Source organism: Strigops habroptila, chromosome 5, assembly GCF_004027225.2.
Source record: "Strigops habroptila isolate Jane chromosome 5, bStrHab1.2.pri, whole genome shotgun sequence".
In the NCBI taxonomy this organism is placed as follows: Eukaryota; Metazoa; Chordata; class Aves; order Psittaciformes; family Psittacidae; genus Strigops; species Strigops habroptila.
Window position 1 is genome coordinate 46,552,086 of NC_044281.2, and position 27,673 is coordinate 46,579,758.

Below are 27,673 nucleotides of genomic sequence, written 5' to 3' on the forward strand. Positions count from 1 at the left end.
TTTAGTGATCATTTTCATAAATAAGAATAAAGCATTTATAAATGGCACCTTAATTTAAAGTGTTACCTTCACATTACTGAATAGTCACTCACCATTTGTTTCACTTTGCAACTATTCTCAAAATGTACCTCTTAATAAAGGACATGCTAAGTCCTATTTCTTGTCATATACTACATCTGATTAAGAGTTTATCAAGGCATTTTCCTTCAGCTGCCCTCAAACCTTTGAAGGTTGCCAGCTCAGTCTGAATTTGTCTTATGTAAACACCAAACTGAAATAATAGTTGCAAGGAAGCTGAGTATATCGGATGGTTGATTGCCTACCAGGTTGGCCAGCGCTGGCTGCTTGGACTCTTTGTAGAATTCCATTTTCCGAGCAGTGAGAACAACCCAGGATGTGGACCAGTTTTTCCTTAAAAATAAAATTAAATTAAAAAAAGAAAAAAATTAGTAAGACATGCAAGCAGGAGGTAGACACTCCATTTGTAGGCTTAGTTATTAATTATTTCATGTCAGAAACAAAAATAGTCTGAAGTCAATATCAACAATGCACTTCGACCAATATTGATGGAGTTGCACCATCTTAGATATATTTAAATGTGGCCTAGCGAAGCTTGAAAACACTTCTGTTCATTCCTGTTTTGAAGCCTATCTATGTTCTTTTTCCAACATGGTGCCTTAACTATAGGATAACAGTGAGATTATTCACACATGTTTAAATTTCATATATACTTGGAGGACTCCAAAATAGCTGGCACTCTTCTGGTAGCTAATACTTAAAATAGAACGAGGAATGAAAAATGTAATTTTGATGTGACTATACAGAGCTGTCCTAGGTTCAGCTGTAACAGTTTTTTTTCTCCTTCCTAGCAGCTGGTGCAGGTGCTGTGTTTTCGACTTTAGTCTAAGAACAATGCTAATACACCAATGTTTTTAACTGTTGCTAAGCAATGCTTACCCTGATCAAAGACTTTTTAGTGTCGTGCTCTGCCGGTGAGGAGGGGCATGGGAAGCTGAAAGGAAGCAGAGACAGGACACCTGACCCAAACCAGCCAAAGGGTTATTCCATACCATAGCACATCATGCCCAGTATGTAAACTGGGGGGGAATTAGCTGGAAGGCCCATGACAAGAGCTCAGCAAAAAGTTTATTTTGAAAGGTCCCAAATATTTTCCCCTTTCCATAAATTAAAAATTTGTAGGAAAGCAAGGAAGATAAGAATGGTATCTGAGAGATGTTTAAGTAACCATTAAACAACAGGACCTCATGGTACGGCCCTAGAGAGCTGGCAAACTGCTGGGGCCAGGGAAAAGTCAAAATACACATAGATATATGCAGCACCGTACCTGATGCAGAAGAACATAATAATCTGCTCAGAAGAAAATGCTATTATACATATGTCATATAATGTGATGTTTCAAGCCACCACGTAATCATAAACAAATGGATCTGACAGAAAACTATTTTTTGATCATTATCTCGTTTGACTTTCCTGTTTGGGGCTTATAAGATCCAATATTTACAAAGATACTCATAAAGCCACTATTTGCTTTACGTGAATGCAAATCACAAATCTGAACATTTTAGAACAAAAGTGAAAAAACATGTTACAAACAGTCTGTTTCACGTGTATGTTGTGGTGTGTTAAAAGTAGGAAGCTGCCCGTAAGGACACAGAGAGCCCAGCAAGTTGCTTTTAGCAACCCTTTTTCTCACTCTCCCTCTCCTGTCTTCCCTAGTCTCTTTGAGTTTTCTCTATTTAGGTATTCCTAAGTAACTCAAACACACCGATTTTTTATTCTAGCAAAACTTGGCCTCATGGAGTTTAAAAGCCTGTTGGTCACCTTTGTGATACTCACTTCCAGATCCATTTCACAGCTTTGCTGCACTCAATATTCCACCAAACTGCACATCAGGTAGATAGATAGTTTTTTCTATTAATGACTTTCCTGTTCAGTATTTCATTTATCAGCTTAAGTAGCATAACCAATATTACATATGAAGTCCTAACACCACTGACATTACCAGAGGAACTTTCACTCACTTCGCTGTGGGCAAGATTTCAGCCAGCATCCCTAAAATATGTCCAACAAGAGGCAACAGTGAAAGAAGCTCTCCATGAAGGAGATTGATACATCTGAAGAAAATAAGACTGCATTTTTTTTGCCATGTTAATGGGGAAAAAAATAAAGAGAGAAACATTGAGAAAAAGAAAGGGTTTTAGAAAAGTACCTGACCATCACCAACAAATATTTCCCCACAAAAGGACAGTGTCTGTAAGTCACTTTGAAATTTTCTAAATTTATTACCACTATAAAGCTATATCCTTAGCTAAATGTAAACTAGGTTCATAGCTGTGTATTGTGTATATTGGAATAAAGAAAAGTTCAACTTCAGTTATTTTTTTAAAGTATCCTTAGGAAACAATTCCTGTAGCTAAGTATCACCACTAAGGTAGCGAATACAAGTTGTCTATTGGTAAACAGAACTTAGGTTATTTTTCATTTTCTCTATTTTTTTTTTTCCTAGTCAAAAATGGTCATGTAATTTCACAGGGGAGTAAGTGGCTAAGCATGCTATACACAGGTTCAAATAAATTTTACTATGAGTTGGATAACCTGAATAAATATGCATTACCAAAGGATTAAAACCCTTAGGACACAACCTAGATTCAGTACCCAACTTACACCAAATGCTTGACCTTAGCTATGGAGAGGAACATTTCTCTGTCACGGACACTTCTACTAGGCAAAGTGTTCCTTGTTCCAGCTACTGGTGTGGCAGGTTTCTCTAGCTGAGAAATTTAAAACAGTAAACCTATTTTGAGCTCCCAGACTCATGTGCAATCTTCTTTAAAGATTCAAATCCTTCATTGAGCTAACTGGGAAGTTTGACAAGATTTGAAAATGTTTCATTCAAACCTGGACCTTATTTAAAAAAGAAGAAAAAAAAAAATTAATCAAATCCAAACGCACAATTAAATATATTTCTATCTATTGTTTTGAAATAAGAAGCCAACAACAAAAAATAAGAACTCAATAAGCATTTTTTTAAAATTATACCAGGTGAGATATTTTACCTAAGTTTCATTCTGAGTTTTAAGGGGAGAATGTTTTAATTACATCAGGAATAAGAAAATTTAGTGGTTTGGCAAGACACTATAGAAATTATAGAAGCTATGAGAATGCAACTGAATTTCACCATAGTATCTGCAAGAAGACCTTTTTCCCCATAAATGTTACCCCCCCCAGTTCTTTTATTTTATAGTTTTTCGTATTAGAAGTGACATCTTAAAATCAAAACCTCATTACTTTTATCACCTAAAGATAGATAGTATATAAACTAGACAACCCTTTTATCAGATTGTCCGTAACATCAGCGTCAGATTAAAAAAAAAAAAAAAAAAGAGAGGGGACAAAAAAAGACAAAAAAAAGGGACGGGGGAAGACAAAACGAAAAGGGGGGGGGAGTAAGGCACTTTAAAATATATTAGTCTCTATACAGATCTTAGAATGGTTTGTGTTGGAAGTGACCTTTAAGATCACCTAGTTCCAACCCCCCTGCCATAGGCAGGGACACTTTCCACTAGACCAGGTTGCCCAAAAGCCCCATCCAACCTGGCCTTGAACGCTGCCAGAGATGGGGCATCCACAGCTTCTCTGGGCAACCGGTGCCAGTGCCTCACCACCCTCATGGTGAAGAACTTCTTCCTTATATCTAACCCAAATCTACCCTTTTTCAGTACAAAGCTTTTCCCCCTGTCCTATCAATACATGCACTTGTAAAACACCTCTCTCCAGCTTTCTTATCATCCCCTTTATGTACAGAGAGGCTGCTCTAAGGTCTCCCTGGAGCCTTGTCTTCTCCAGCTGGAACAAGCCCAGCTCTCTCAGCCTGCCTCCATAGGAGAGGTGCTCCAGCCCTCTGATCATCTGTATTTCATGAGATATGTGCAGTGACCTAAGATTTTCAAGCTCTTTAGGAAAGCCAGTTCACAATATTCTACCTTTTGCAATGTGGCACCAAGATTATTCAGGATGTGACTTTCAGATGCTGAAGAGTAAGTTTAGGTTAGTGAAAGGAGTCAAAGTGTATGCAGAATAGATGAACCCCCACTACTCATACTCTCTCTGTATAAAGAGCCATAAATATCAGTATACAGAAAAGATCCAGCTAAAGTTAACAAGGAGATTGTGTGAGTTCACTTGTAGCTACACCGTTATGGTTGTTGTGGAAAATAACTGCTGGAGAGCCCCGGCGAGGCGCAACCCGGCTCGGGGGCTGCATAAGGAGCCCCGAGAGCTGCGGCTATATTTGCATTCTGCCAAACGAACACCTGATGGCAGCACGTTATAGCTTCAGTGGTGCTCACGATCTCCGAGGCTATTTTAAAAATACGAGACTGTTCCGGCCTATTTAAAAGTACGAGATTGCTCAGGGCTATTTAAAAATACAAGTGGTCGAGTGCTGACTCCTCCCTGTGCCAAGCCCAAGCCGGTGAGCAATACCGAGCCATGAAGATGGTCTGTGATGGGTGCAGTGATGCACTGGAAAGGTAAAACTCCCTCATCATCTGGGCACAGGTGATGCCCAGCTTATACATACTCTGTAGAAGCTTCTGCCAGTGGGAAAAGAGTATTACTGCCTTCAGTACCTTTACCAAAAATGCACCGCTTTCTGATAGCACCCAGCTGAAGCAGACTTGTCCAAGTGTTCACAATGTTCTTGCTTCAAGTGAGAGGTTGGACTAGGTGACCTCCAGGCTCCCTTTTCAATGGGTATTTTAGGATCCTTATGGTTTAGAACTATATAGGTATGATAAATTATTACTTAGCTCCTTTCTCCATGCAGAAATATAATCCTTCACATTACTCTCTCATTCTCATTGGTAGCACACAGTGCTGGCCACATCACTACTAATCTCTTACCCCTTTAAATACAGCAAACTGTAGCAAATCCTTCCATAAGAGACAGCATTAATACTTACATTACTTTCAACACAGTGTTAGTAAGTGTTGACCACTTTTGATAACCTTGTCTTGTCATCAGCACAAGATGGGTTCCTACATCCAATCCTTGACCTCTCAAGCACACACCTTGCACTTAAAATTTGCCCACTGGAAAATATATTGTTGGTTTGCCCGGTGCCTTAATGTTGTCCTTAATATGCATACAATGCATAGAATATAGAGCTGAACACACACATGACCATTGCATCCAGTGAGTCAGTTAGCTGCTGTCATTTGGTTTCTGGGATTGCTTATCATACATTGGCTTAATACCGAAACACTGGCAATTTGTGTGTTAACAGCAATAGTAACTGTATATAGTTAAACATGATTCACCTCTGAATTTTGCAGCTAATAAATTCTTTAGTATTCACATATAATACCTTAATTTCTTGCCACCATCTGCTATTCTAGCTTTTAGAAGATATCCTTCTTTCTCCACTACCTACAAGAAAGAAAAAAGATGTGTTATAACCATAGAATTTATTCAGATTAATGAATTCACTTTGTACACACATAAGACACTGCATCTATCTAATCTAGTGTTGTAGGCATCTTATCACTAATTCTTAGTCACCTTTTTTTTCCAGTACGGTCAGTTCTTTTGAAAATTCTCAAACAACATTCAAAGTCAATAACTACACAAAATAAACAGCAAAAACCCCCCCACAAAAATATTCCATTAAATGGTTTAGAAGAAATTTATTTTTATGCAAGAAAAGTTTCTAGCTATAAGTAAAAATTATTTGAAAAGATATTTCAAGTAAATTATGTCAATATATAATTTCATTTATTGAGTTTCATTAATAGCTATGAGGAACACACCATACTTCTGTAGAAGCCTCTTGCTTCTTATATTCTAAAGAGACTCATGTTTAGGGGTGTTTAAGGGTAACCAGTGTCAGAGAAACATCAGATATCTGTACAACAGGAAAAGTTACATTGCCTTCACAGGTGCCACATTTTGCTTTGAGTCACTTTGCACTAAACCAGGGTTCACGCTAAAAGGCATCATGCTTTTAAGTCATGCTGTCTTTCAGATGAACTCTGGTATTGAGGTGCTCACCCCTCAACCCTTAAAAGGTTATACTTCATTGGAGTGTGTGCAGCCTTGAGCTGGGAGTATTTGTCTTCAAATTTCCAGCTGAACTGAATGGTCTCATAGTATGGTGCAGAAAACCAAACTAAGCAGTTCTGTTAATTCTTGACATACAAGCTGAAAGGGGAATTATTACAAAGGAAAACACAGCTGTGTTGCACATTTTCCAAAATACACCTAAAAAGGCAAAGACCTTAGCTATTACCTATACAAAGCAGATGTGATATTAGCAACCTGATACCATCTTTGAAGATCCCATATGTTGTGATTGATATCACTGAAACCTGGTCCCTGTTCCATGGTGTCAGAACAGGCTAAGGACTCTGCCAGTATGCGCAAGGCTGCGATACTTGGTTGTAGGGTACCAATTTTATGCTTGAGTTTTGGCATATCAGAAGCAAGTCCTAGGGTTGTTTACTTTTCCTCCACATTTCTGACCATTTTCCTTAAGCCAGAGGTCCTTACAGACCAGTGATGAGTGATGTTTCTTGAGGTTGGTATTGGGATCAGTGTTGTTTAACATATTTGTCAGCAACATGGACAGTGGAATTGATGCGCCCTCAGCAAGTTTGCTGATGACACCAAGCTGTGTGGTGCAGTTGACACACTGGAGGGAAGGGATGCCATCCAGAGGCACCTTGACATGGCTGAGAAGTGGGCCCATGAAAACGTTCAAGTAGTTCAAGCAGGCCAAGTGCAAGGCCTGAACCTGGGTTTGGGCAATCCCAAGCATGAATGCAGGCTGGATGGAGAATGGGTGGAAAGCAGCCCTGAAGAGAAGGACTTTGTGTTTCTTGGTCGATGAGAAGCTCAACATAACCCAGCAGTGTGCACCTGCAGCCCAGAAAGACAACTGTTTGCTGGGACACGTCAAAAGAAACATGGCCAGCAGGTCGAGGAAGTGATTTTGCCCCTCTGCTCTCATGAGACCTCAACTGGAGTATAGTATTCAGCTCTAGGGCCACCAACATAAAAGGGATGTGGACCTCTTGGAACCAGTCCAGTGGAGGCCCATAAGGATGCTCCGAGGACTGGAGCACCTCTGCTATGGAGGCAGGCTGAGAGAGCTGGGCTTGTTCCAGCTGGAGAAGACAAGGCTCCAGGGAGACCTTAGAGCAGCCTCTCTGTACATAAAGGGGATGATAAGAAAGCTGGAGAGAGGTCTTTTACAAGTGCATGTATTAATAGGACAAGGGGGAATGGCTTTATACTGAAAAAGGGTAGATTTGGATTAGATATAAGGAAGAAGTTCTTCACCATGAGGGTGATGAGGCACTGGCACAGGTTGCTCAGAGAAGCTGTGGATGCCCCATCTCTGGCAGCGTTCAAGGCCAGGTTGGACAGGGCTTTGACAACCTGGTCTAGTGGAAGGTGACACACTTTAACATGCTTTAACAGGTAACATAAGGATTTTTAAATCAAGTATATCTGTTATTTTGACTATTAAAAAATCATATTAACAGCATATGTGTTTAATTATTTCCTTAGATTTTTTTTCTGTTGCTGGTATACAGCGTATAATGAAATATATACTGCATAATTTCCTGTTTGTATCTATGAAAAGGTCTGTAGGTTTGTGGACAATGATTTAAGTAACATTCTCATATGGCTACACGAGGATTAATGTCTGCATTTTCTATAATTTGTACTTATCTCATGCAAATTCCTGTCATGCAGATCATTGCCATAGAAAATGCAGAGAGAAAGTGTGTAGGGATTATTGTGCAGAGTAATGTCACTATTTATCTAGTAATGGATGAATGAATTATCAGAGCTAAAATAAGACTTAATCCCCACCTCCACCTACTTTTTTTTTTTTTTTAAAATCAAATTTACTTTACATCTTTTGATATTTTCATTCCCCTTCTAAACCTTCATTTTTGTAGCATAAAACTTGGGGCATGGCCAGCATCAGAGAGGTTAAATAACATAAGAAAGGTTGCTATTCTTCATATTTCTTTTCGTCTGGAAACAGAAACTGGAAGGAGCATTGACTAACCATTCAGAGAAGCTGTTGATTGCTTCTCTGAATCAGACCCAAGATCTCATGCTTTCAAAGTTTATGAACCACCTTTCCCACACTGTTATTTTAACCAATCCAAAACCAAAGGCAAATAAGATTTTCAACATCCAATCTGAATCATCTCTGTTCTCACCTTTTGGGAAGTTTTAACTTAGATGTGATTGCAGATGAAAACGTTGCAGCTCAATCATATTTTCCCAATAATTGTGTTGAGCTAGGTTATTGAATCCACTATCAAATATTGGGCATATAAAATATCCTGATTTAAATTACATAGCTCAAATTCACCATTTGTTATGAATTAAATGGTTCAAAATTAAGCAGCAAAAAAATACAAGATCTTCAGTTAATGAGACCTCTCAGTGCTATGCAATTTAACTTTCATATATATATTGCTTTAACTGAATAACCACAGGTGCTGTCTTTAAAAAAAATAGCATGGTCTTCATTAATTGATGATGCACACAGTTTTTTCTGTAATTACTATAAAAGGCATTTATAAAATTGCAAAATAACTTTACCACAAGGACAAATAAAAAGATTTCTAGTATGATCCCAATATTTGTGTAAACTCTGGAGTGCTATATTCCTGTCACTTAACATCTGCTAATATCCCCTTTTCTGTTCTACTGATTTTCAAGAAAATACTTCGAAGACTGCTAAGAATCAATTTACAATACTTATGCAAATGAATGATCTTAAATTAAAAAAAAACCAGCTATATCTTAATGTTAATGCTTTGTTGTTTCTGTCTCCATAAATATCATTATTTGTTGCTAAGCTGCTGCCCTTCCTGCACCTTTTAAACATCTGGAAGATTGAGAAAATGACCCAAAATGCCCTGAAGAGTTAGCATAGAAATAAGAAAATTGAATTATTATGTGGGGGTTTGTAGTGGGGTTTTGGGGTTTTTTTTTGTAATTTGGGGTGGTTGGTTTGTTGTTTTTTTTTTCCTTTGTTTCTTTTTTGGTTGTATTTGATTTTAGAAAAATACTAAAGATGAGAGTATGCATATGTAAATATTTGAGTTTCTAAATAAGAATTTTTTTTAAAAGACTCTTGTAGGCTAACAGTATTAAAAACTATAAGGAAAAGTAATTATCACTATATCACATATACGTTCTATAATTTCCTTAGTTGCAAGAATTCAAAGCTTCTGAACATACCTAATCCTAAAAAGTTTGTGTAGGGAAAAGTACCACTGATACCAACATTTCTTTGATGAATCTGTATTTGCATATTCATTTGCTTTTTTTTTTTAGTAGAAAAACCTCCATGCTTCTCATTCCCCCTAGATTCTTTTAATGTCAAAGAAAATTTTGTTAAAGTTTTTGATCATTTTTACTTATAAAAATTGACATTAATATTAGAAATACTTTAATATGAGCAAAGACGGGACAAAAACATGGTTGTATTCTTTTATACCAGGTATTAATAGTGATGAAACATCAGTCTGGTACAATCTACTTAACAACAAAGTCAAGCTATATGAATTGCTTTGTACCTTCTGAAATTATTCTTTTTAGTGATTGATCAAGTCCCTCAAATCCCTTAACATTTTGAGGCATCCAAAGCCTGATGTATTTATTCTTTAGTAAAGCATGTGTAACATCTAAATTATAAACATTTAAAATAACAAGAATGATTTATCAGTTCTAGAGAACAATTGCTTACTGTGTGGTCCTGTGTACTAACGATGTCTGCAAGTGTTAAGTTATGCTGGGAATGATTTCTTCTATGACGACTTACCTAAAAAAAAAAAAAAAAAAAAAGTAAGGAAGTAAATTCAAAGAGATTCAAACACATACAGGTAAAAATGGAACAACAAATCTAATTACTGGGCATGCACAGCTTGCATTGGATAGAGTTTTTGGAAACCTGGTTACTTTCAGTACCACATTTCTGTGAAAACTGGTGTTCCCTGAGCCTTGTGTATATGAAATGTATAGCAACTAAATGCTAAACATCTCTGGTATAAATGTGTTTCATTGTGATGTTACATTGGCAACTTTACCAAAAAGTTAATCAACCAATAATAGTAATTTTAAATTATGATTTTTCCATCGTGATTCTCAAAAGTTGTTTAACTAGTTAGGTTCCATTTTACAGAAATTGAAAATATGCTAATTATAACCTCAAGGCCACAAAGCAAGTCAATGAAGAAACTAGAATATAATTGGGAATAATCACACAACATATCCAGCACGTTTAAACTGCTTTAAAGGCTATTTCTAAAATCTCCATGACTGGAAGGCTGTAGCAATACTGGACTCTGATTCTACAATTTTTCCTAAGTACCAAGTCCTGATCTCCTCCAGCTCCCTCTTTTGTAGGAAGAAGCCAATATAAAGAAATTTTACTGTTTAAATTCAATGTCAGTCAATAATAAAATAATAATATAATTTGGAGTTGGAATCCTGTAAAATTCAGTGATTACTTCCTCTTTTAAGTGAAGCCAAAAACCAAACATCAAAATACAGTCTCAACTAGTTTCTACTGTGTTCATCATAATGAATTCTCTTTTTCCCTATTAAAACAGAGTTAACCAAAAGTAATAATGTATTCTGTTTATACTCAAGTGTCTGAATGTAGAAAATGTTCTTAATTAATCCAGAAGGCCACACTCAAAAAACAGTTAAGCATATTATGATCCCATATTTTTTCTCCACACATTGCTTTCATGTTTATTTGTAAGCACTAACATTTTTAAGCCTTGAAATCTATATCCTAGATATTGCTCTACTCTCCTAGTCAGAGATAATGAGCTTAATGAATTACCAGTTCTAAAATTACTACAAACATTTCAAAGAAAGAGAGAAAACATTCTTCACAATTCAAAAGTTTCTCCGACCTATTTATGAAGAATATCACTTAACAATTTCATTAAGGGTGGGTAACAGCTGGTGACATGGCTGTGTCCTAAAGTGTTTTTCTCTCTTAATATTCTGCATCTTAAGCAATCGAGCTTTCATAAGAAATACTTTAGATAGCGGCAGTACCTCCTTTGGGGAAAAAAAAAATGTCAGACCACATTTTATGTATTTTGCAATGTTGTTTTCAAGAGTGTCATGCTCCTGTTTTATTAGCATGTAGGGTAAACAAGAATGATTTGCTGATGCTACTGAGAGAACTTCTAAGATTGCAGTCTTTCTGTTTAGATTTTGAATGGAACTTAATAGTAATGTAGGCAGAGACATGTATATAAATTCAAAAGAAATTAATTCCATTTATCTTTATCTTTACTGTTCAACAACTCTGAAGTTTCTACAGCGTTTAAGACATACAACCAACTATTCAGGTTTAGATCACAGGAATACTTTCTTACCCAGATCCCCCATTCTAATTATTCCTTAACATACAACAGAGCATATTGCCCAGTGATGCTTTCTAAAATACGTTTTCACTCATCCAAATTAAATAAAGGACACCACTACTCCACAGTACCTGTTTCAACATTCAGCTGCTCTCACCAGGAATCATACGTTGGATTCCCATCTGCATCGTACTGTTGGAAGCCCCATATGCACCTTTGTGAAGTGTACCACACTGATGAGAGCTTTTGGGCTGGTCTTTGGTTCAGCAATCAGAGCATTAGCAAAGGAAATGCTCACATTTGATACATGCTAAGAACACTTCAGAAGCACTAAATCCATCTACAACCAAATGAAGAAAGGAAATGGTAAAAAGTACCATTTCTATAGTACTAGCAAATTATTACTGGTGGTGTAATAAAAAGGCAATAGCAAGATTTCCAGGAAATATGAAAGGGTAAAAAAAAAAAAAAATTCCAGTTGTGGATGATATTATGTGGTTTAAAACCTCTTTCCTGTACACAAAGCAGAAATGTTAAGGAAAACTGCATGGGTACAGGGTGAAATTTAATGTGATACTTTTGTTAAAAAGGTAAGTGGGGTTTTTTAGGGCAAAAATCAAAGAAATTACTTTACTTTGTAGCCCAACAATGACCAGTCTCACACAGGAAAGTACTAAAGCTCCAAAGTCTGAATCTAGTTACACAAATACAACCAAAATCCACAGCTATGTAAGCTAAGATCAAGTTTTTCTAGAAAAACACCCCAAATATTTGGCTTAAAAATTGAACTAATGGAAACTTTAATAAATTTCTTACTCATTTTTATCAGCCTTTTGGTTTAGTAATAGAACTTTAAAAAAAAATGAATCAAAATAGCTTCAAAAAAATCCAGCAACAACAGAGGCAATACATTCTTTAAGACTGATTTTATAAAATTTCAGCATGTCTTCTACAAATTTGATCTTAAATGTATTTTACAAATATTGCTGAAGGCGTTAGTTATATCACTTCCTTCATGATATATTCAGTTCAAAGTTACTGTTCTTAGCAGAACCTGGGAGACAGTAGTAAATACACTCATTTTTCAATATACTTGCAATTTTCAGTGGTGAACCAAAATATTCAAAGTGAAGTGTAGGCTCAATTATTTTCATTCTTTCATTGAGTTTTTAATAGATAAACCATAAAGGAGGTGTTTTGAGATTTTTTTTTTCCTCTATAGCTTTATCCAATTACCCTAATAAACTAAAGAAAAACCTAAATAGTATCTGTCACAAGTCCTCTACCTCACCTCCCAGGGTATGATGAAAGGCAGAGATTTACAGAAGTTTGTGAGATCCCTTTTTGGGAAAGGCAGCTTATCAGCAGTTTTCTGATTTGATGAACATTCTTCAGTCAGCAACAATGTCACCTGCAGCATTAAAAATCCACTCTGCAAGCGCTTGCAAGCCTGTGGGAAAGTCTGGGTTTGTTAAATTCAGCTTCAGCAACCCCCCTTTCCCTTAGCTAAAGGATATCTATCTCCTACCAGAGTTATTTCAGTATCTAAGCACTAATCCATCATCATCCTTTCTACAAAGGCAAAGCCTCCATTACATATGCCTGGTATCCTGGCGAGAAGGGACAACCATCTGACAACTGTTGTTTTAACGCTGAAGTAAAGTACTATAACCTGATGTTTTATTTCATTTATTTATTTAAATTCTCCCTCCTTTTTCTGGGAATTCATCACCCCTAACTCATTGCTACTCTCTTCAAACAGTGTGGCATTGATTTAAAAAGAGACTTGGAGGACTTATTTGGATTTTATTTCTCATTACAAGCGTATTTCTGACCTAATTCATCTAGTCAGTGAGAAGCAGCATACTTCTTTTTGATTTCAACCAAACCTAACAAAACCAAGTAGCATTTTTCAAAAGGCTCAGACAGGCTGCTCTAGTGCAAAGCACAGATAATTAATTATTTCCTGAAATATCATTCTGAATTCACTTGTATCCCTAAATAACTAAGATAACTGTAAGAACTTTCTAGGTGGTTTCCAAGATTATCAAATAAATTATTCACCACAGATTATTTCCCTACAAAGGTCACCTACAAGCAGCCTGCAAAAACACATGGTTTGCTCGAAAAAGCAAAGCCTGGTGCAGCAGAGCTCTGCTTTGAACAAGAAACCCTGGGATGACATCTACCTGCTGTGTTCTCGTTCAGTCACTGTACTGCTCCACCAAGAAGAAGGTTCTCATGGAGGGTTTGTTAGATTTCTACCAAAAAAAATTTGTCATGCTGTTCATGCTTTGACCTTTCTTTTTAGGGGTCTAGCTATTGTTTTTCTTCATCCTACTGACTGCAATCACATTTGTGGAGACTTCTTTATAAACACCCAAAAAAGAGAGAAAGCGCCTACTGTTGAGCCCCTACTACTGCATGTTGTTCCGCTCTGGACCTGATCCAGCAAAGCACTCTGCAATGGGCTTAAGTATTTTTCTGGACCAGGGCCAGAACACTTCATTCTTTATAGGATCGAACTTACTGGTGGCAGCTTGAAAGTTTGCAATGAAAGTACAAACTAGTGACATAAACTTTTGTGAAAACCATTCCCTCAACAGAGAAGGAGGGGTGATACCTGATTTAGAGACATCTGTGGTCATTTCATTCCCAGTCACTGCCATACTGCGGTGACAGCTCATAATTGCTTAGATAGAGAAACTTTACAAAAACGTATTGTAGCATTGCTTAATGGCCCCATCCCTTGAAAGACACCTAGGCAATGGCAAGAGAAAGGAAAATCTTGTAACATTTCACCGACTGCCGTGCTCAAAGTGATTTGTTTTGTTTTAAAGATCCAGTCTTGGGCATTATGGCAAGTCCACTGTTATCTACTGAAATTGTTTGGAAACAGCTCTGCTTTGGTATGGTTTTTCTTCTGCTGTGAAAAGCACTGAGATAATCTGGAGCTCCCCATTCAGAGATGCTCCTTTGTCGTCTCAGCAGATAAGCGTTTTCAGTCCATCCGCAAGAAATAGAGGCTGTCAAGGAACAGAGAGAGCAATCCCCTTCCCGTCTGACCCTGACCTGCTGCTGCTATTGCTCTCGGTGCACAATAGCTCAGCAGAAAGCCCCATTCACCCCCAGGGAAAGCTCCTGTATTCTAGTGGGCTCCTTGCCTAAAGCTGTAGACACTGGTGCTCCTGGCTTGCTCTGAAGCTCTCCTAACACCATCCTCCAAAGGATTACATCAGAACCATATGTTTGGGGTCATTTTCATCCTTGCTGTCCCAAAGAGATTTCTTCAGAAGAAAAGGTAACAGAGACTACAAGGCACAGAACGTGACACTAGTGCACTCTGCTTTTTGTCCCTAAGGCCTGTAGGGAGAGATAGACACAATGTAATTTCAGTCCTAACCCCCACCAGCCCACATTTGCTCCTCACCCTCCATCCCCAGACCTCTGAAAGCTTGTTACTATGCAAGTTACCAAACGCTTTGCTCAGGCATAGGAACTTGCATGGATGGAGCTTTTGTGTGCTGGCTACAGACCAGATAATCACTCTATGCATCATTTAATAAGAAAACCACTTCACAGCTCTTACAGGTTTGTTACATATGACATACTCTCAGCAGAATCTGCAGACTGAAATCAGTGGAGGAAGGAAGGAAGAAAAGAAAAAAAAATAAAAAGAGAAAGCAGGATTGTGTTGCATTCCCCTGCATGTCTCCCTTTGAGCACACTGCCCTCTATACTCAGTTCAGATCTCCAGAGCCTGTGAAAATAATGATAGTGGTTTTGCTCCCCTTGACCTCTTGCTCCCTTATAAATCAGAATCCTATAGACCTTTCCCACAGTGCGAGGGTCCTCCTTTGTATTCGAGCCTGTGAAGGTGGGTATTTTTTATCAAGGCAATTTAATCAGGGCTTGCTCCCTGGCTTCAGGACTTGCTGTAGACATGCACCGTGGCACTGTTACTCTGGGAGTATCCTGATTTATTCAGCCACTTCATTCATGGAATAAGAGCAAAATAATTATTCAGATCCTAGTTTAAATTTCAGCCAGTGTTAAGATGAACTGAATCTCTGATCACAGAGAATAAACAATCATGAGTTTGATTACAAAGCATGGTCTCTTTGAAACTATGTCATCTTCTTTCCCCAGATTGTTAGGGACAGGATCCAAAATTGAGCTATTCAGTTTGGGATAATATTTTAACTCCAAAGACAAGCCTAGATCAGATACTAGGTGCTTTTCTCCATTAATGGCTTTCTGTTTCCCAGGAACTGATTTTCCTCAGAGTGGGGACCCTGTTGTTCCTCTTTATAGCTACTCAAATGGACTTCAAAATTTGTCCAATTCATCCTTGCTTTGAGGTGTTCACAGCTGATGTAGTTGGCTTCATTTTTAGCCTTTTCAGCAGCAGGAGATCTGACAAAACTTTGGGTAGAAGAGGACACAACTACCACAGGCTCTTACCATCCGTATGAGTTCAAGAAGTCCTAAGACTGCTCTGAATCTGACTGTGGGTCACCCAAATTCTTGTACCTGGGGACCAAACTATCACAAAGGGACCAACAGCTGCATTGTCTCTAATCCACAGGATTTCCAACTGGAAATCAAAATGGAACTTTATCACAAAGCTTCAATATGCTGTAATTGTATTAAACACAATATTCATTGGTTCAAGGAAAGAACATTTAAAGTGAGATTTTTTATGTATTTGTACTAACCTTTTCTGTTACAGCCTGTAATGTGTAACAAAATACAGCAACATGCACACTGTGACAAGTATTCATCTAGCCATAAAAATGTATATTATAAAATATAATATATTGATAAGTCTCCTATTCATATTTTTCTATTTATCATGCAGTTGTTACTTTTGGTTCACCATGATATTAAAATATATTAATCATAACTACTGCAGATGCTTTGGTAAAATTACAGATGGGTATGCACCAATGATAGAGGAAACATGGAGTAAAAACAGCAGGAACAAATATTCATAGACATCAGTATTTATCTGCTTTTCGCCTCCAACATCTACGTCTGCAAAAAATGAGTTCTTTGATGTTATGTCTATAAAAGGTAAAAATATATGTTGATACAGAGAATAATGATAGATTACCTTTTCATGTCCCCTTTGATCTTAGAAAAATAAAGACAATAAATATGAAAATCCAGCTATGACAGCAAATTGTGCCAGCAAATCTGACCTGAGATTGTACCCCAGAATGGTATTCTCAGGGTAAGAGGCAAGCAAACAATCATTAAAACTTAGTAAGTAAATGTGAGGAAAAAAAAAAAATCCAATAGAATTGTCTTTACACGATCACATCCAGAACATACACTACAATCAACATGCACTCAAAAGCCTCGTTTCTCCTGAAAGGACTGTCTTAACTGAAAGAGCGTAATTAACATTGATGTCACACTCCTGCAAGTCATCAGTTACTGTATACCATAGAAATACCCTTGTATAAAATGATATTAATATTCCTAGAAAAATGTTCAGTTCTGTCTAGGGGACACCATGCTAGTGCATCTCTTTATCCTGCCTACCTAATTCTTTCTTTCAGATTTAAACAAGCCAAAAACTCACCTTATGCTACTGCAGAAGCAATTTTTATTTTTGAAGGTTAATCCAACTCAGCAGGATTTAGGGATGGCGCTTTTGCTTGGTCGTAGGCATGTTGGCTCAGGCCAGACAGCTGTTTGGACATTCTCCACTGGGAATCTTGCCCTCAACACCCACAGTTGATGCACATACATGGTCTACTGGCTGCCTACTTCCATGCCCATCTGTTCAGATGGCATGGTGCCCACTCACAAGTTCGCTGGATCCTTGCCCTCAGTGTGTAGATGCCAGGCAATGATGGGCTTAGATGGGCAGCCTGCAAAATACTGAAAGTGATCATTTTTTTCCTGTAGGAAGTCCTTCTTCTGCAATAGCACTGAAGCATGGACACCACATGCTACCCTATACTTAATAACACCTGTGGACATATATGTGCCAGAAATACAAAGGAAGTGGGGGGAAATCTGTTTGGGGGCAAGGGAAGGAGGGGAGGGAGAATGGAATGATACAAAGAATTTCCAAGGATTCTTGTACAAGAATATGCTCTACATTGTCAATGGCAGTGGCAGTGGAGGAACATCCATGCTAACTTGAAAAAAGATGGCTCAAACATCTGAACCAGATCACAGCCTAGTTTGTTTTGCTTTCCAAGCTACTGTGCCTCTGATACCCAGCGTAGCTTAAAAATACCCTGGGCACTGCGCATCACTCAGTGGCCATAGTGCATAAAAATCAAAGGCATATCATACTGAAACTAGTGTGAATCAAACCCAGACCTGCCTAAAATTTTTTACCTTCAATGCATATTCCATATATTCAATACTGTAGAAAATATTACATAGTAAACAATGACACCAGTAAAGGTAGATAATGAAAAAAGTAATTTTAATTTTTAATTTTTTTAATTTTTTTAACTTAATAACTAAAAGTAATTTTATTTTGTGTCATTGCCCTTTGAAATAATGACTGAGAAAACACTACTTGGTAGCAAGGGATTTTTATTAATAAAAATTAGTAGAGAAGAAAAACTCTTTTTTTTTTTTTCCTGAGTCCAAAATCCAGCTTTATTGCAGATATCTTAGGAAAAAGTTACAATGTTAAAATTAAAATATCATTTCTTTCTGAAATATAGTTTGATTAGCAGCTAATCACACAATTGCAATTTTATTACTTTAAGTAATAAGCTACTTTAAAATATGATTTTTGTTAACTATTCCACAATAATGCATTTAAAATTTTAATTGGAATTATTTGAACAACTTTATATGCCCATAAAAATCCCATTGTATTTTTACAGGCCATTCATAGTTTTTTAACTGCCCTTCATACACTGTATGGGAGCCATTAAAAAAGTTACATACTGTAGTTTCTGCTCTTTCATTAGGTGATTGAAACTTTTAAAAGAAGGAATGAGAAGAAAATCAGAGATCTCTCTGCAGCAGAGAATATTTCCAATGGAATCTTCCAGGAATCTTCCTTTCTGCCAACACTCTGACAAACAAACTTATCACACTTACAAACACTAATGGAAAATTCATAAAATAAGTTGCAAATACCCATTAAAAAAATAAAAAAAATTAGTCTAACAAGTACCTTTCTCTTTCTTTTTCCCCTTCCCCGTGCTGAGTGCACCCCAGTACTGCTCTAATGATTATGGACGTTTGCTAGCGGGTTGGAAAGAGATATAAAAGCTATGGCATGGCTGGATCTGCAGCCTGGCTTGGGGTTGTCATCTAGTCAGCAGTGGAAGCCTGTGCTCAAAGGCACATTTAAGCTGTGTCTAACTTAGTGTTTACTCTGGGGTGACTGGATTTGAGCACGCTGTCCCTACCCTAGAGAATTGTTTGCTGCAAGGATACATCAGCCTTGTCTTTGAGCATGCTCCGCCGAATCAGTCATGTGTGACTACTTGAACTGTTTTGGTCTGGACATATTGTCAAATCGTTGTGTCCAAGTTTCACAGGATCAGTGAAAAGGTCCTGGCTCCAGAATGAAATTAGATTTATAAGGAACACAAGCCAAAAAAAGTCATTATGAAAATCCAGTGACAAAAAAAATCAAAGAATCTGAATAAAAACTATTTTGCTATGACTTCCAAGCTTAGTTCAATTTCTTTAATATGAAGGGAAAAAAACCGCTAAGACTACCACCTTTCTAACTTTGAGGTTGCTGATTCCAGGCAACACAGAGGTAAAACATTGGCTTTTACAATGGAAAATCCTTTGGTTTTTCAGTAGAGGAATTTTCACAAAGTACATTTTTAATGTGATTGGAAGGAATATCTTCTAATACAGGTCATGGATGACAACCCCACAGCTAAATTTTATTAAAAACTATTCAGAGACCAAAATTTGAGACTGTAATACAGAACCACTTCGATACCTGTCAGATTGACAATATCTAGATGGCCAACTTGCCACCTGCTCTCCCTTCCCTTTGCACTTATAACTGGAGTAAGCATGTGATTTTTTTTCCCCAGCCCTGTTGTTGGCTCATATTAGTCTCTCGTATCCTCACAACCTGTAATCTCTTTTTAAAAAAATCAGTTTTGCTTATTAGCAATGTTCAGAGGACCAAAGTACATACACAGCAGAAGAAATAATGAAGCAAAGTTTTCAAACAGATTTTCCCAGGTGCCATTGTAAGCACTAACATGAAAGATATAGAATAATCAAGATAATAACTGATCTATTTCAGGTAGCTTTTTAAACAAATGGGTGATTTTGCAAAGGTCAGTTAGCAGGACAACTCCTTCTTATTCTATGTGGTGTCACAGTATTCAGCCAGGAGAAGAAAGAAAATATTTAAAAGCTTAACTTTTTTTCACTCTTCCTTTGAGAGTTCTCAGATTTATATTTAATCACAAATTTACAGCAAACTAGGTAGAAAAGCAGTGATTGCTCATATTGTTACCCAGCTCTGGGATTCTCCACTTGCAATCTGCCTTCATCTCACACAACGTTAATATCCTAGCACATTTACCAAAACCTGCTGACACAGTAAAAGTACTATAATACAAAGGTTAGGGTTTGTTTGGGGTTTTTTATATGACAAAATTAGGTCTTCAAGTTTGTATTGGGCTTCAGGGTTCTTGATGTGATTCTTTGTCACAGTTTAAAAAGAAAAAAAAATTGTCATCCATTTGTGTCTTGGCAAAGTAAGAACTACAATTGCAAAATATTATTGTCCATATTGCTTGAATGCCATTTCATTATTTGCCCTTCACAGACAAAGGGCAGCAACCCAGGAAGCTGGGAATTAGTAACAAGAAAAGCCAACAAAAAAAGGAGGAAGAGGACAGTTAACAGCAAGGGACTTCCTCCTAAATCCTATGTGCCCACCCAGAAACACTTCACAGTTCTGCATGGGGCTAACAAGAAAACACCCACCACACCTAGTGAGCATCCTGCTGATGCACCAGTAAAGAGGATCACTACTGGTGCCTCCAGGAAAGGATCACTACTGGTGCCTCCAGGAAAAAGCAGAGGGTCATAGTAGCAGGGAACTCTGTTTTGAAAGGCACAGAGACACCCATCTGTCGGCCTGACCCAGTCTCGAGGGACGTGTGTTGCCTGCCAAGGGCTCGGATCAGGGATGTTGCTGAGAGGCTGCCTGCTCTAGTAAGTCCTGCTGACTATTACCCCCTTCTAGTGGTCCATGTGGGTGCTAGAGATATAGATAGCAGTAGCCTGGAGAACATTAAGAAGGACTACAGAGCCCTGGGAGAGGTGATTAGGGACTCTGGAGCTCAGATAGTTGTTTCATCGATTCTCCAGGACAAAGGGGATGACCTTAAAAAAGCTAGGTGCATTTGGCAGGTTAACAAATGGTTAGAACAGTGGTGCCATAGTCAGGGGTTTGGATATTTAGAACATGGGGCTCCATTTGGGAGGCCAGGTCTACTGGAGGCTGGTGGAGCTGGTCTGACAAAGAAGGGGAAGAGCTGTTTTGGTAGGAGACTTGCCATTGTGGTCAAGAAAGCTTTAAACTAGATGTGTTGGGGGAGGGGAGCATTGATCCATCCCAACACTCCCGGTCAATTGCCAGCACCTATAATAAGTGCTTGGAACGATGTAGAGATATTTCAGCTGCTTCAGCCGTTGAGTCGGCTTCATTTGGAGCTCGGCTCAGATGCCTCTGTACAAATGTCCTTAGTATGGGGAACAAGCAAGAGGAATTAGAGATGTGTGCAAGGCTATGGGGATATGATGTCATTGGTATCACAGAAACATGGTGGGATGGCTCCTATGTCTGGAGTGTCGGAATGGAAGGTTACAGGCTGTTTAGAAAAGACAGGCCAAGCAGATGGGGAGGGGGCGTTGCTATTTATGTCAGTGATAGGCTGGAGAGTATGGAACTCTGGGGACAGGTGATGAGTCAACAGAGTGTTTGTGTGTCAGGATCAAAGGGAGAACAGTGATGGGGGACATTATGGTGGGGATCTGTTACAGGCCGCCTGATCAAGAGGATTCTGTGGATGAAGCGCTCTACAGACAGATAGGAGCAGCCTCACGCTCACAGGCCCTTGTCCTCATGGGGGACTTCAACCATCCTGATCCCTGTTGGAGGGACGGTACGGCCCGGCACAAGCAATCCAGGAGGTTCCTCAATTGTGTGGAAGACAACTTCCTCTTTCAAGCAATAGAGGAGCCGACAAAGAGACGTGCCATGCTTGACCTCGTGCACACCAACAGGGAGGGACTGGTTGGAAATGTGACACTCCAGGGCAGCCTTGGCTCTAGTGATCACAAGATGGTTGAGTTTGAGATCCTCAGGACAGTGAGAAGAGCATGCAGCAAGCTCACTGCCCTGGACTTCAAGAGAGCAGACTTTGGCCTCTTCAGGAACCTCCTTAGTAAGGTTCCATGGGATACAGTCCTAGAGGGCAGGGGGGCCCAAGACTGCTGGTCGATATTCAAGGTCTACGTGCTCAGGAGTGTTGCATCCTGACTAGAAGAAAGTGTGGCAGGAGGGCCAGGAGACCTCCATGGATGGACAAGGAGCTGCTGAGGAAACTTAGAGGGGAAAAAAGCAGCTTATAGAAGGTGGAAGTGAGGACAGGCGGCCTGGGAAGAATATAGGAACATTATCCGGGGAGCTAGGGACCTGGTTAGGAAAGCTAAGGCCCAGTTAGAATTAAATCTGGCAAGGGACGTGAAAGATAACAGGAAAGGATTTTATAGGTATGTAGCAAATAAAAGGCAGACTAGGGACAACGTGGGCCCTCTCTGGAAGCTATCAGGAGAACTGGCTACCATGGATTTGGAGAAGGCTAAGGTTCTTAAGGACTTCTTTACCTCAGTCTTCACTAGCAAATGCTCTGACCACACCACCCAAGTCTTGGAAAGCAGATGCAGAGACTATGAGAATGAAGACCTTAGGCCCATTGTAGGAGAGGATCAGGTTCAAGACCATCTTAAGAACCTGAATGTGCATAAGTCCATGGGACCTGATGAAATCCATCTGTGGGTCCTGAGGGAGATGGTAAATGAAGTTGTTAAACCACCGTCCATCATATTTGAAAAATCATGGCAGTCAGGTGAAGTTCATAACTGGAAGAAGGGAAATGTAACTCCCATTTTCAAGAAGGGGAAGGTGGAAGACCCAGGGAACTACAGACCAGTCAGCCTCACCTTTGTGCCTGGCAAAATCTTGGAGCAGTTTCTCCTGGAAAGCATGCTAAGGCACATGAAAAACAACGAGGTGGTTGGTGACAGCCAACATGGCTTCACTAAGGGGAAATCCTGCCTGACCAATTTGGTGGCCTTCTATGATGGAGCCACGGAACTGATGTACAGGGGCAGAGCAGCTGACGTCATCTACCTGGACTTGTGCAAAGCGTTCGATACTGTCCCGCACGACATCCTTCTCTGTAAATTGGAGAGACATCAATTTGATAGATGGACCACTCAGTGGATAAAGAACTGGCTCGATGGCCGCACACAAAGAGTTGTGGTAAATGGCTCGATGTCCAGTTGGAAACCTGTAACGAGTGGTGTCCCTCAGGCATCGGTGTTGGGACCGGTCCTGTTCGACATCTTTGTCGGTGACATGGACGGTGGGATTGAGTGCACCCTCAGCAAGTTTGCTGATGACACCAAGCTGTGTGGTTCAGTTGATACGCTGGAGAGAAGGGATGCCATCCAGAGGGACTTTGACACGCTTGTGAGGTGGGTGGATGCCAACATTATGAAGTTTAACCAAGCCAAGTGCAAGGTCCTGCACCTGGACTGGGGCAATCCCAAGCACAGCTACAGGTTGGACAGAGAAGAGGTTCAGAGCAGCCCTGCAGAGAAGGACTTGGGGGTATTGGTTGATGAGAAGCTTAACATGAGCCAGCAATGTGTGCTTGCAGCCCAGAAAGCCAACCATATCCTGGGCTGCATCAAAAGAAGCGTGACCAGCAGGTCATAGGAGGTGATCCTGCTCTCGTGAGACCTCACTTGGAGTGCTGTGTACAGTTCTGGTGTTCTCAACATAAAAAGGACATGGAGCTGTTGGAGCAAGTCCAGAGGAGGGCAACGAGGATGACAAAAGGGCTAGAGCACCTCCCGTATGAAGACAGGCTGAGAGAGTTGGGGCTGTTCAGCGTGGAGAAGAGCAGGCTGCGTGGAGACCTCATAGCAGCCTTCCAGTATCTGAAGGGGGCCTATAAGGATGCTGGGGAGGGACACTTCCTTAGGGACTGTAGTGGTAGGACAAGGGGTAATGGGTTCAAACTTAAACAGAGGAAATTTAGATTAGCTATAAGGAAGAAGTTCTTTACAGTGAGAGTGGTGAAGCACTGGAATGGGGTGCCCAGGGAGGTTGTGGATGCTCCATCCCTGATGGTGTTCAAGGCCAGGCTAGACAGGTGCTTGGGCGACATGGTTTAGTGCAAGCTGTCCCTGCCCATGGCAGGGGGGTTGCAACTAGATGATCTTAAGGTCCTTTCCAACCCTTACTATTCTGTGGTTCTATGATTCTAATACAGCACTGCCTTTTGTGCTCACTCCACAAATTGGTTCATGTACTGAAGCGAATGTGTGCATATAGGAAGTGCATATTTCTGATCCAAGCACAGTGAATCTCCCGGTTTTACTCTTGTGGCATTACACTGACAGGAAACCACATAACGCTAATGTAGCAGGTAAGAAGAAATGGAATTATCCCGTTTGAAACTTCTGAAGTATATAGACAGACACTCAAATCTCCCTGATTTGATTTTCCTCATTTTATTCTGATAGTCACCTGCTTTCCACGTAATAGAAAACCCTCAACAAAATAACAGTCATCCACTGCCATCCAAACTGCAGGCAGTGTATAAAGACAGTACTTACTCCAGGTAAATTGTAACAGAGGTCACTGATATTATTAAAAATATATATGTAAAAGAAATTATAATTTTTAAAAACCTTACAAACAGAACCTCAAAAAACCAAGACAAGTGTTATTAGAAGCTTTGGTGGTAAATGAAGACAGAAGTTTGCTTGTATATTTCAGTGCATATATACCATGCTGTCAGCGAAGTCACAAATGCACATTGCAAAATGGAAAAAGGCTTCAGTTTATCCCTTACGTGCTGAGTTTCTTCCTCTTGATCCCAGTCCAATGAAGTTTTTCAAACAGCACCTGTCACTGGGTTTCTTTGCTTCTGCACCTCTTGACATGGATGAGGAATCAAGATGGCACTCTTTAAACAAATTTTTATATAAATATTTTATCCAAATCACAATGGACTTAGCCTTGGAAATCTCTGATATCTCCCTGGAAGGAATCCACTCCTTATTTGAAGGCATGAAAAATGATAAATTTATGAATTCTCTTGGTAGTTACACACTAGACTTTGCAAAATGTACAGTAACTCTCATTTTATTTTGGGGGGCTTCCAACTTCCAGGCATTTCATCTTGTATTGCTATTTTCTGCTACATTAAAGAACTGTTTGGTGCCCAGTGTTGTCCCTTAATGTAGGTAAGTAGGAAATCAATTGCCTTTCAATTTCTTTCGGATAGCTTAAACATGCTGAGGTCTCTAGGTCCTTCATTGGCAAGACAATTTTCCTAACCTCCTCCTTTTTTGTATTTTTGTCTCCTTGTTACACAATCTTCATTATTTAGTATCACTCTTCTAATTTCTTTTTTATCAGTGCCACTGACAGACGTGAACGCTTGCCATCTCCCTTTTTCATTGTCACTCACAAGGGTCAGCTCAAACTTTTTGACACCAGAACATCCAGAGAAGCTATGTTTTGCAGTGAAATCTCAGAATACAGTGCCTAGTTCTGGGAACAGCATGGCCTGTGTTTCTCATATATACATATATTTGGATAAATTAAAATGCACTTTCAGAGTTAAGCAATCTAGATTACTCTCCACAAGTGCCTTTACCCTGGCCTATTTGCCAGTCCATCAATCTTTGCTCTGTTTTAAAAAATTATTAGATTTGTTGTATTTACTTCCATATCATGGATAAAAACAGTTATTAGTGTCAAGCTTAGTACAAGTCTCTGGAGAAAAACTCTAAAAATTCACCCAGTTGATGCTGATTCCCCAGGGACTACTCTGAAATATGTAAATTAATCACTTCTTAATCCATTTAATGTGTGCTTCACTGGTACAGCACATAGCTAATATTTAATCAGAATGTCACATACTATGAAGTCAAGGGACTTACAAACTTTCACCACACTTCACAAATATGTCTGCCTTTGTCAATGAGACATCAAAAAATAATGCTGTTTTGTTAATTGGTTTTAAATGTGTTTTTTATTCACTTGTGATAACTGACATCAACCATATTCCTAACGTTTTTTTTCATTAAATCCTGCAACAATTTTTCCATCAGTTGACCCAATACTCTATTAGGTTAATTGGCCTATAAAATTTTCTGAGTCATGCCATTTTTACTTTCTGAGTATTGGCATAATGATTGCCTTTCTGAAACTTTTGTTATTTCCATTACAACTCAATACTTATGATTAAAATCAACAGGCATAAACCACCTCAGAAAACTTTAAGGCCCTAGCATGACATTTAAGTTTACTAATATTTTGCCAAATATTAGCAATTTTTCTAAAATTAACATGACTAGTAGATGTCATTCAATGTGGTTTTAGTCATTACTAGTGTGGAAAGTTAATCATCAGTTTCTTGTAAGCAAATCTTGCATAATTAAAACCAAACCAAACCAAAATAAACAAACAAAAAACCAACAACCAAAAAAACCTCACCCCAAACCCCACAAATATTTATTGACTGTTCCTGGTTTTCCTGCATCACTATTAACAGCACAGCATCATTAATCTCTTAAAATCAGAGAAAAAACTAGATTCATTAAATTATTCCTGTGCACAGAGTTAAGAACTTAAAGAATTTGGAAAACTCCAGGGTGCAGTAAAAGTATTCCAAGGAGGGTTGCCCCAGGAAATTGTGAATGCTCCATCCCTGGCAGTGTTCAAGGCCAGGCTGGATGGAGTCTTGGGTGACATGGTTTAGTGCGAGGTGTCCCTGCCCATGTCAGGGGGGTTGGAACTAGATGATCTTAAGGTCCTTTCCAACTCTAACTATTCTATGATTCTATCCACTTGGACCAGCATTGCAGTGCTTGCAGGATTCCTCTCAGCAATACAATATCTGCAGTGAAGTTTATTGCAGGGAAGATTTTACACACTGTTTAGCATTTGGCTGCTTTTTGCTGTGTAAGAGTCCTGTCTACCTCTATTATGGGTGCCATTACAAAACCTAGTCAATTAGTCAATATGTCGCAGTTTGTCACTATCTAGATTCAGTGACTATAGATTATAAAATGGTGAATGCACAGCACGCTGTTTAATAGAAAGAACAAAACTACCCGGAATCTACAATTTCCACAAGCTGAAACAATGAAGTTGATTTTGCAGTACACTGTATTTTATACAATCATCTCTTTAAGGAAAGTTGCCAAATCAAAAATGGGATAATTTGTCTCATTTACACAGGTGCATATACAATCAGAAAGGCAGAGTCAAGCTAGCATACTGCATCATGCTAATTTTTAAAATATCTGCTTATGTCTTCTTGCAGGTTTAAGCATGTGTGTGTTTAAAGTGGAGCACAATGAAAGATAAACCCACCTAAATTATAATTCCTTTGGTAATTACACATTGCCATAGAAATTAATTTGCAAACTGTTTTCTACGTGGCTCAAGAGGTATCAAAATTTATACAAAGCTCTGAATACCTCAAAGTGTTCTAATGTCAGCATACAAAGTGCTCTTGCCAGCTTAAATATCTGAAATGCTGTAAATGGAGACTGACCTAAAAATATACTACACCAGATCTGAAGATCATCAGATCTATTACAGAAGCCCATTCAGGCACAGATATCATGGTTGCTGTAAATGTTCAGAAAAAATTAGCATAAAGGCACATGTAACTTTAGTAGGTGCTTAAGTGTAACCAGTGGGAGGTGGAAATGATTGTTTATATATGTACTACTGTGAGAATTCATCTATTTATGGTGAAATGCACACAGCAGTGTGTGATAGTGATTTTTTTTCCCTAAACTTCATTCTTTCAATAATTTCTGAAAGATTAAGAGGTAGTCAAATGGTATAGATGGACTTCTTATTTCTTAAAATTGCTTGCATATGCTTTGTAAGTGATATTTTTCTGAGCCTAACACCCTCTGTTTTGTAGGTCATACG

At 38.8% G+C, this 27,673-nt stretch overlaps 1 protein-coding gene across 3 annotated transcripts in view; it reads right to left on the reverse strand.

Moving 5' to 3' along the window:
• ARHGAP15 (Rho GTPase activating protein 15) overlaps positions 1 to 27,673 on the reverse strand; it is a 338,762-nt gene that overhangs the window by 275,152 nt on the left and 35,937 nt on the right. For 2 of the 3 annotated variants that reach the window (XM_030488811.1, XM_030488809.1), the window contains exons 3-5: positions 9,804 to 9,878; positions 5,391 to 5,452; positions 324 to 411 (exon numbers count right to left, since the gene is read on the reverse strand). In XM_030488811.1, the coding sequence (XP_030344671.1) occupies positions 324 to 411; positions 5,391 to 5,452; positions 9,804 to 9,878 (225 nt within the window). The remainder of the gene's footprint in view (positions 1 to 323; positions 412 to 5,390; positions 5,453 to 9,803; positions 9,879 to 27,673) is intronic. The other variant, XM_030488812.1, reaches the window with a different exon arrangement.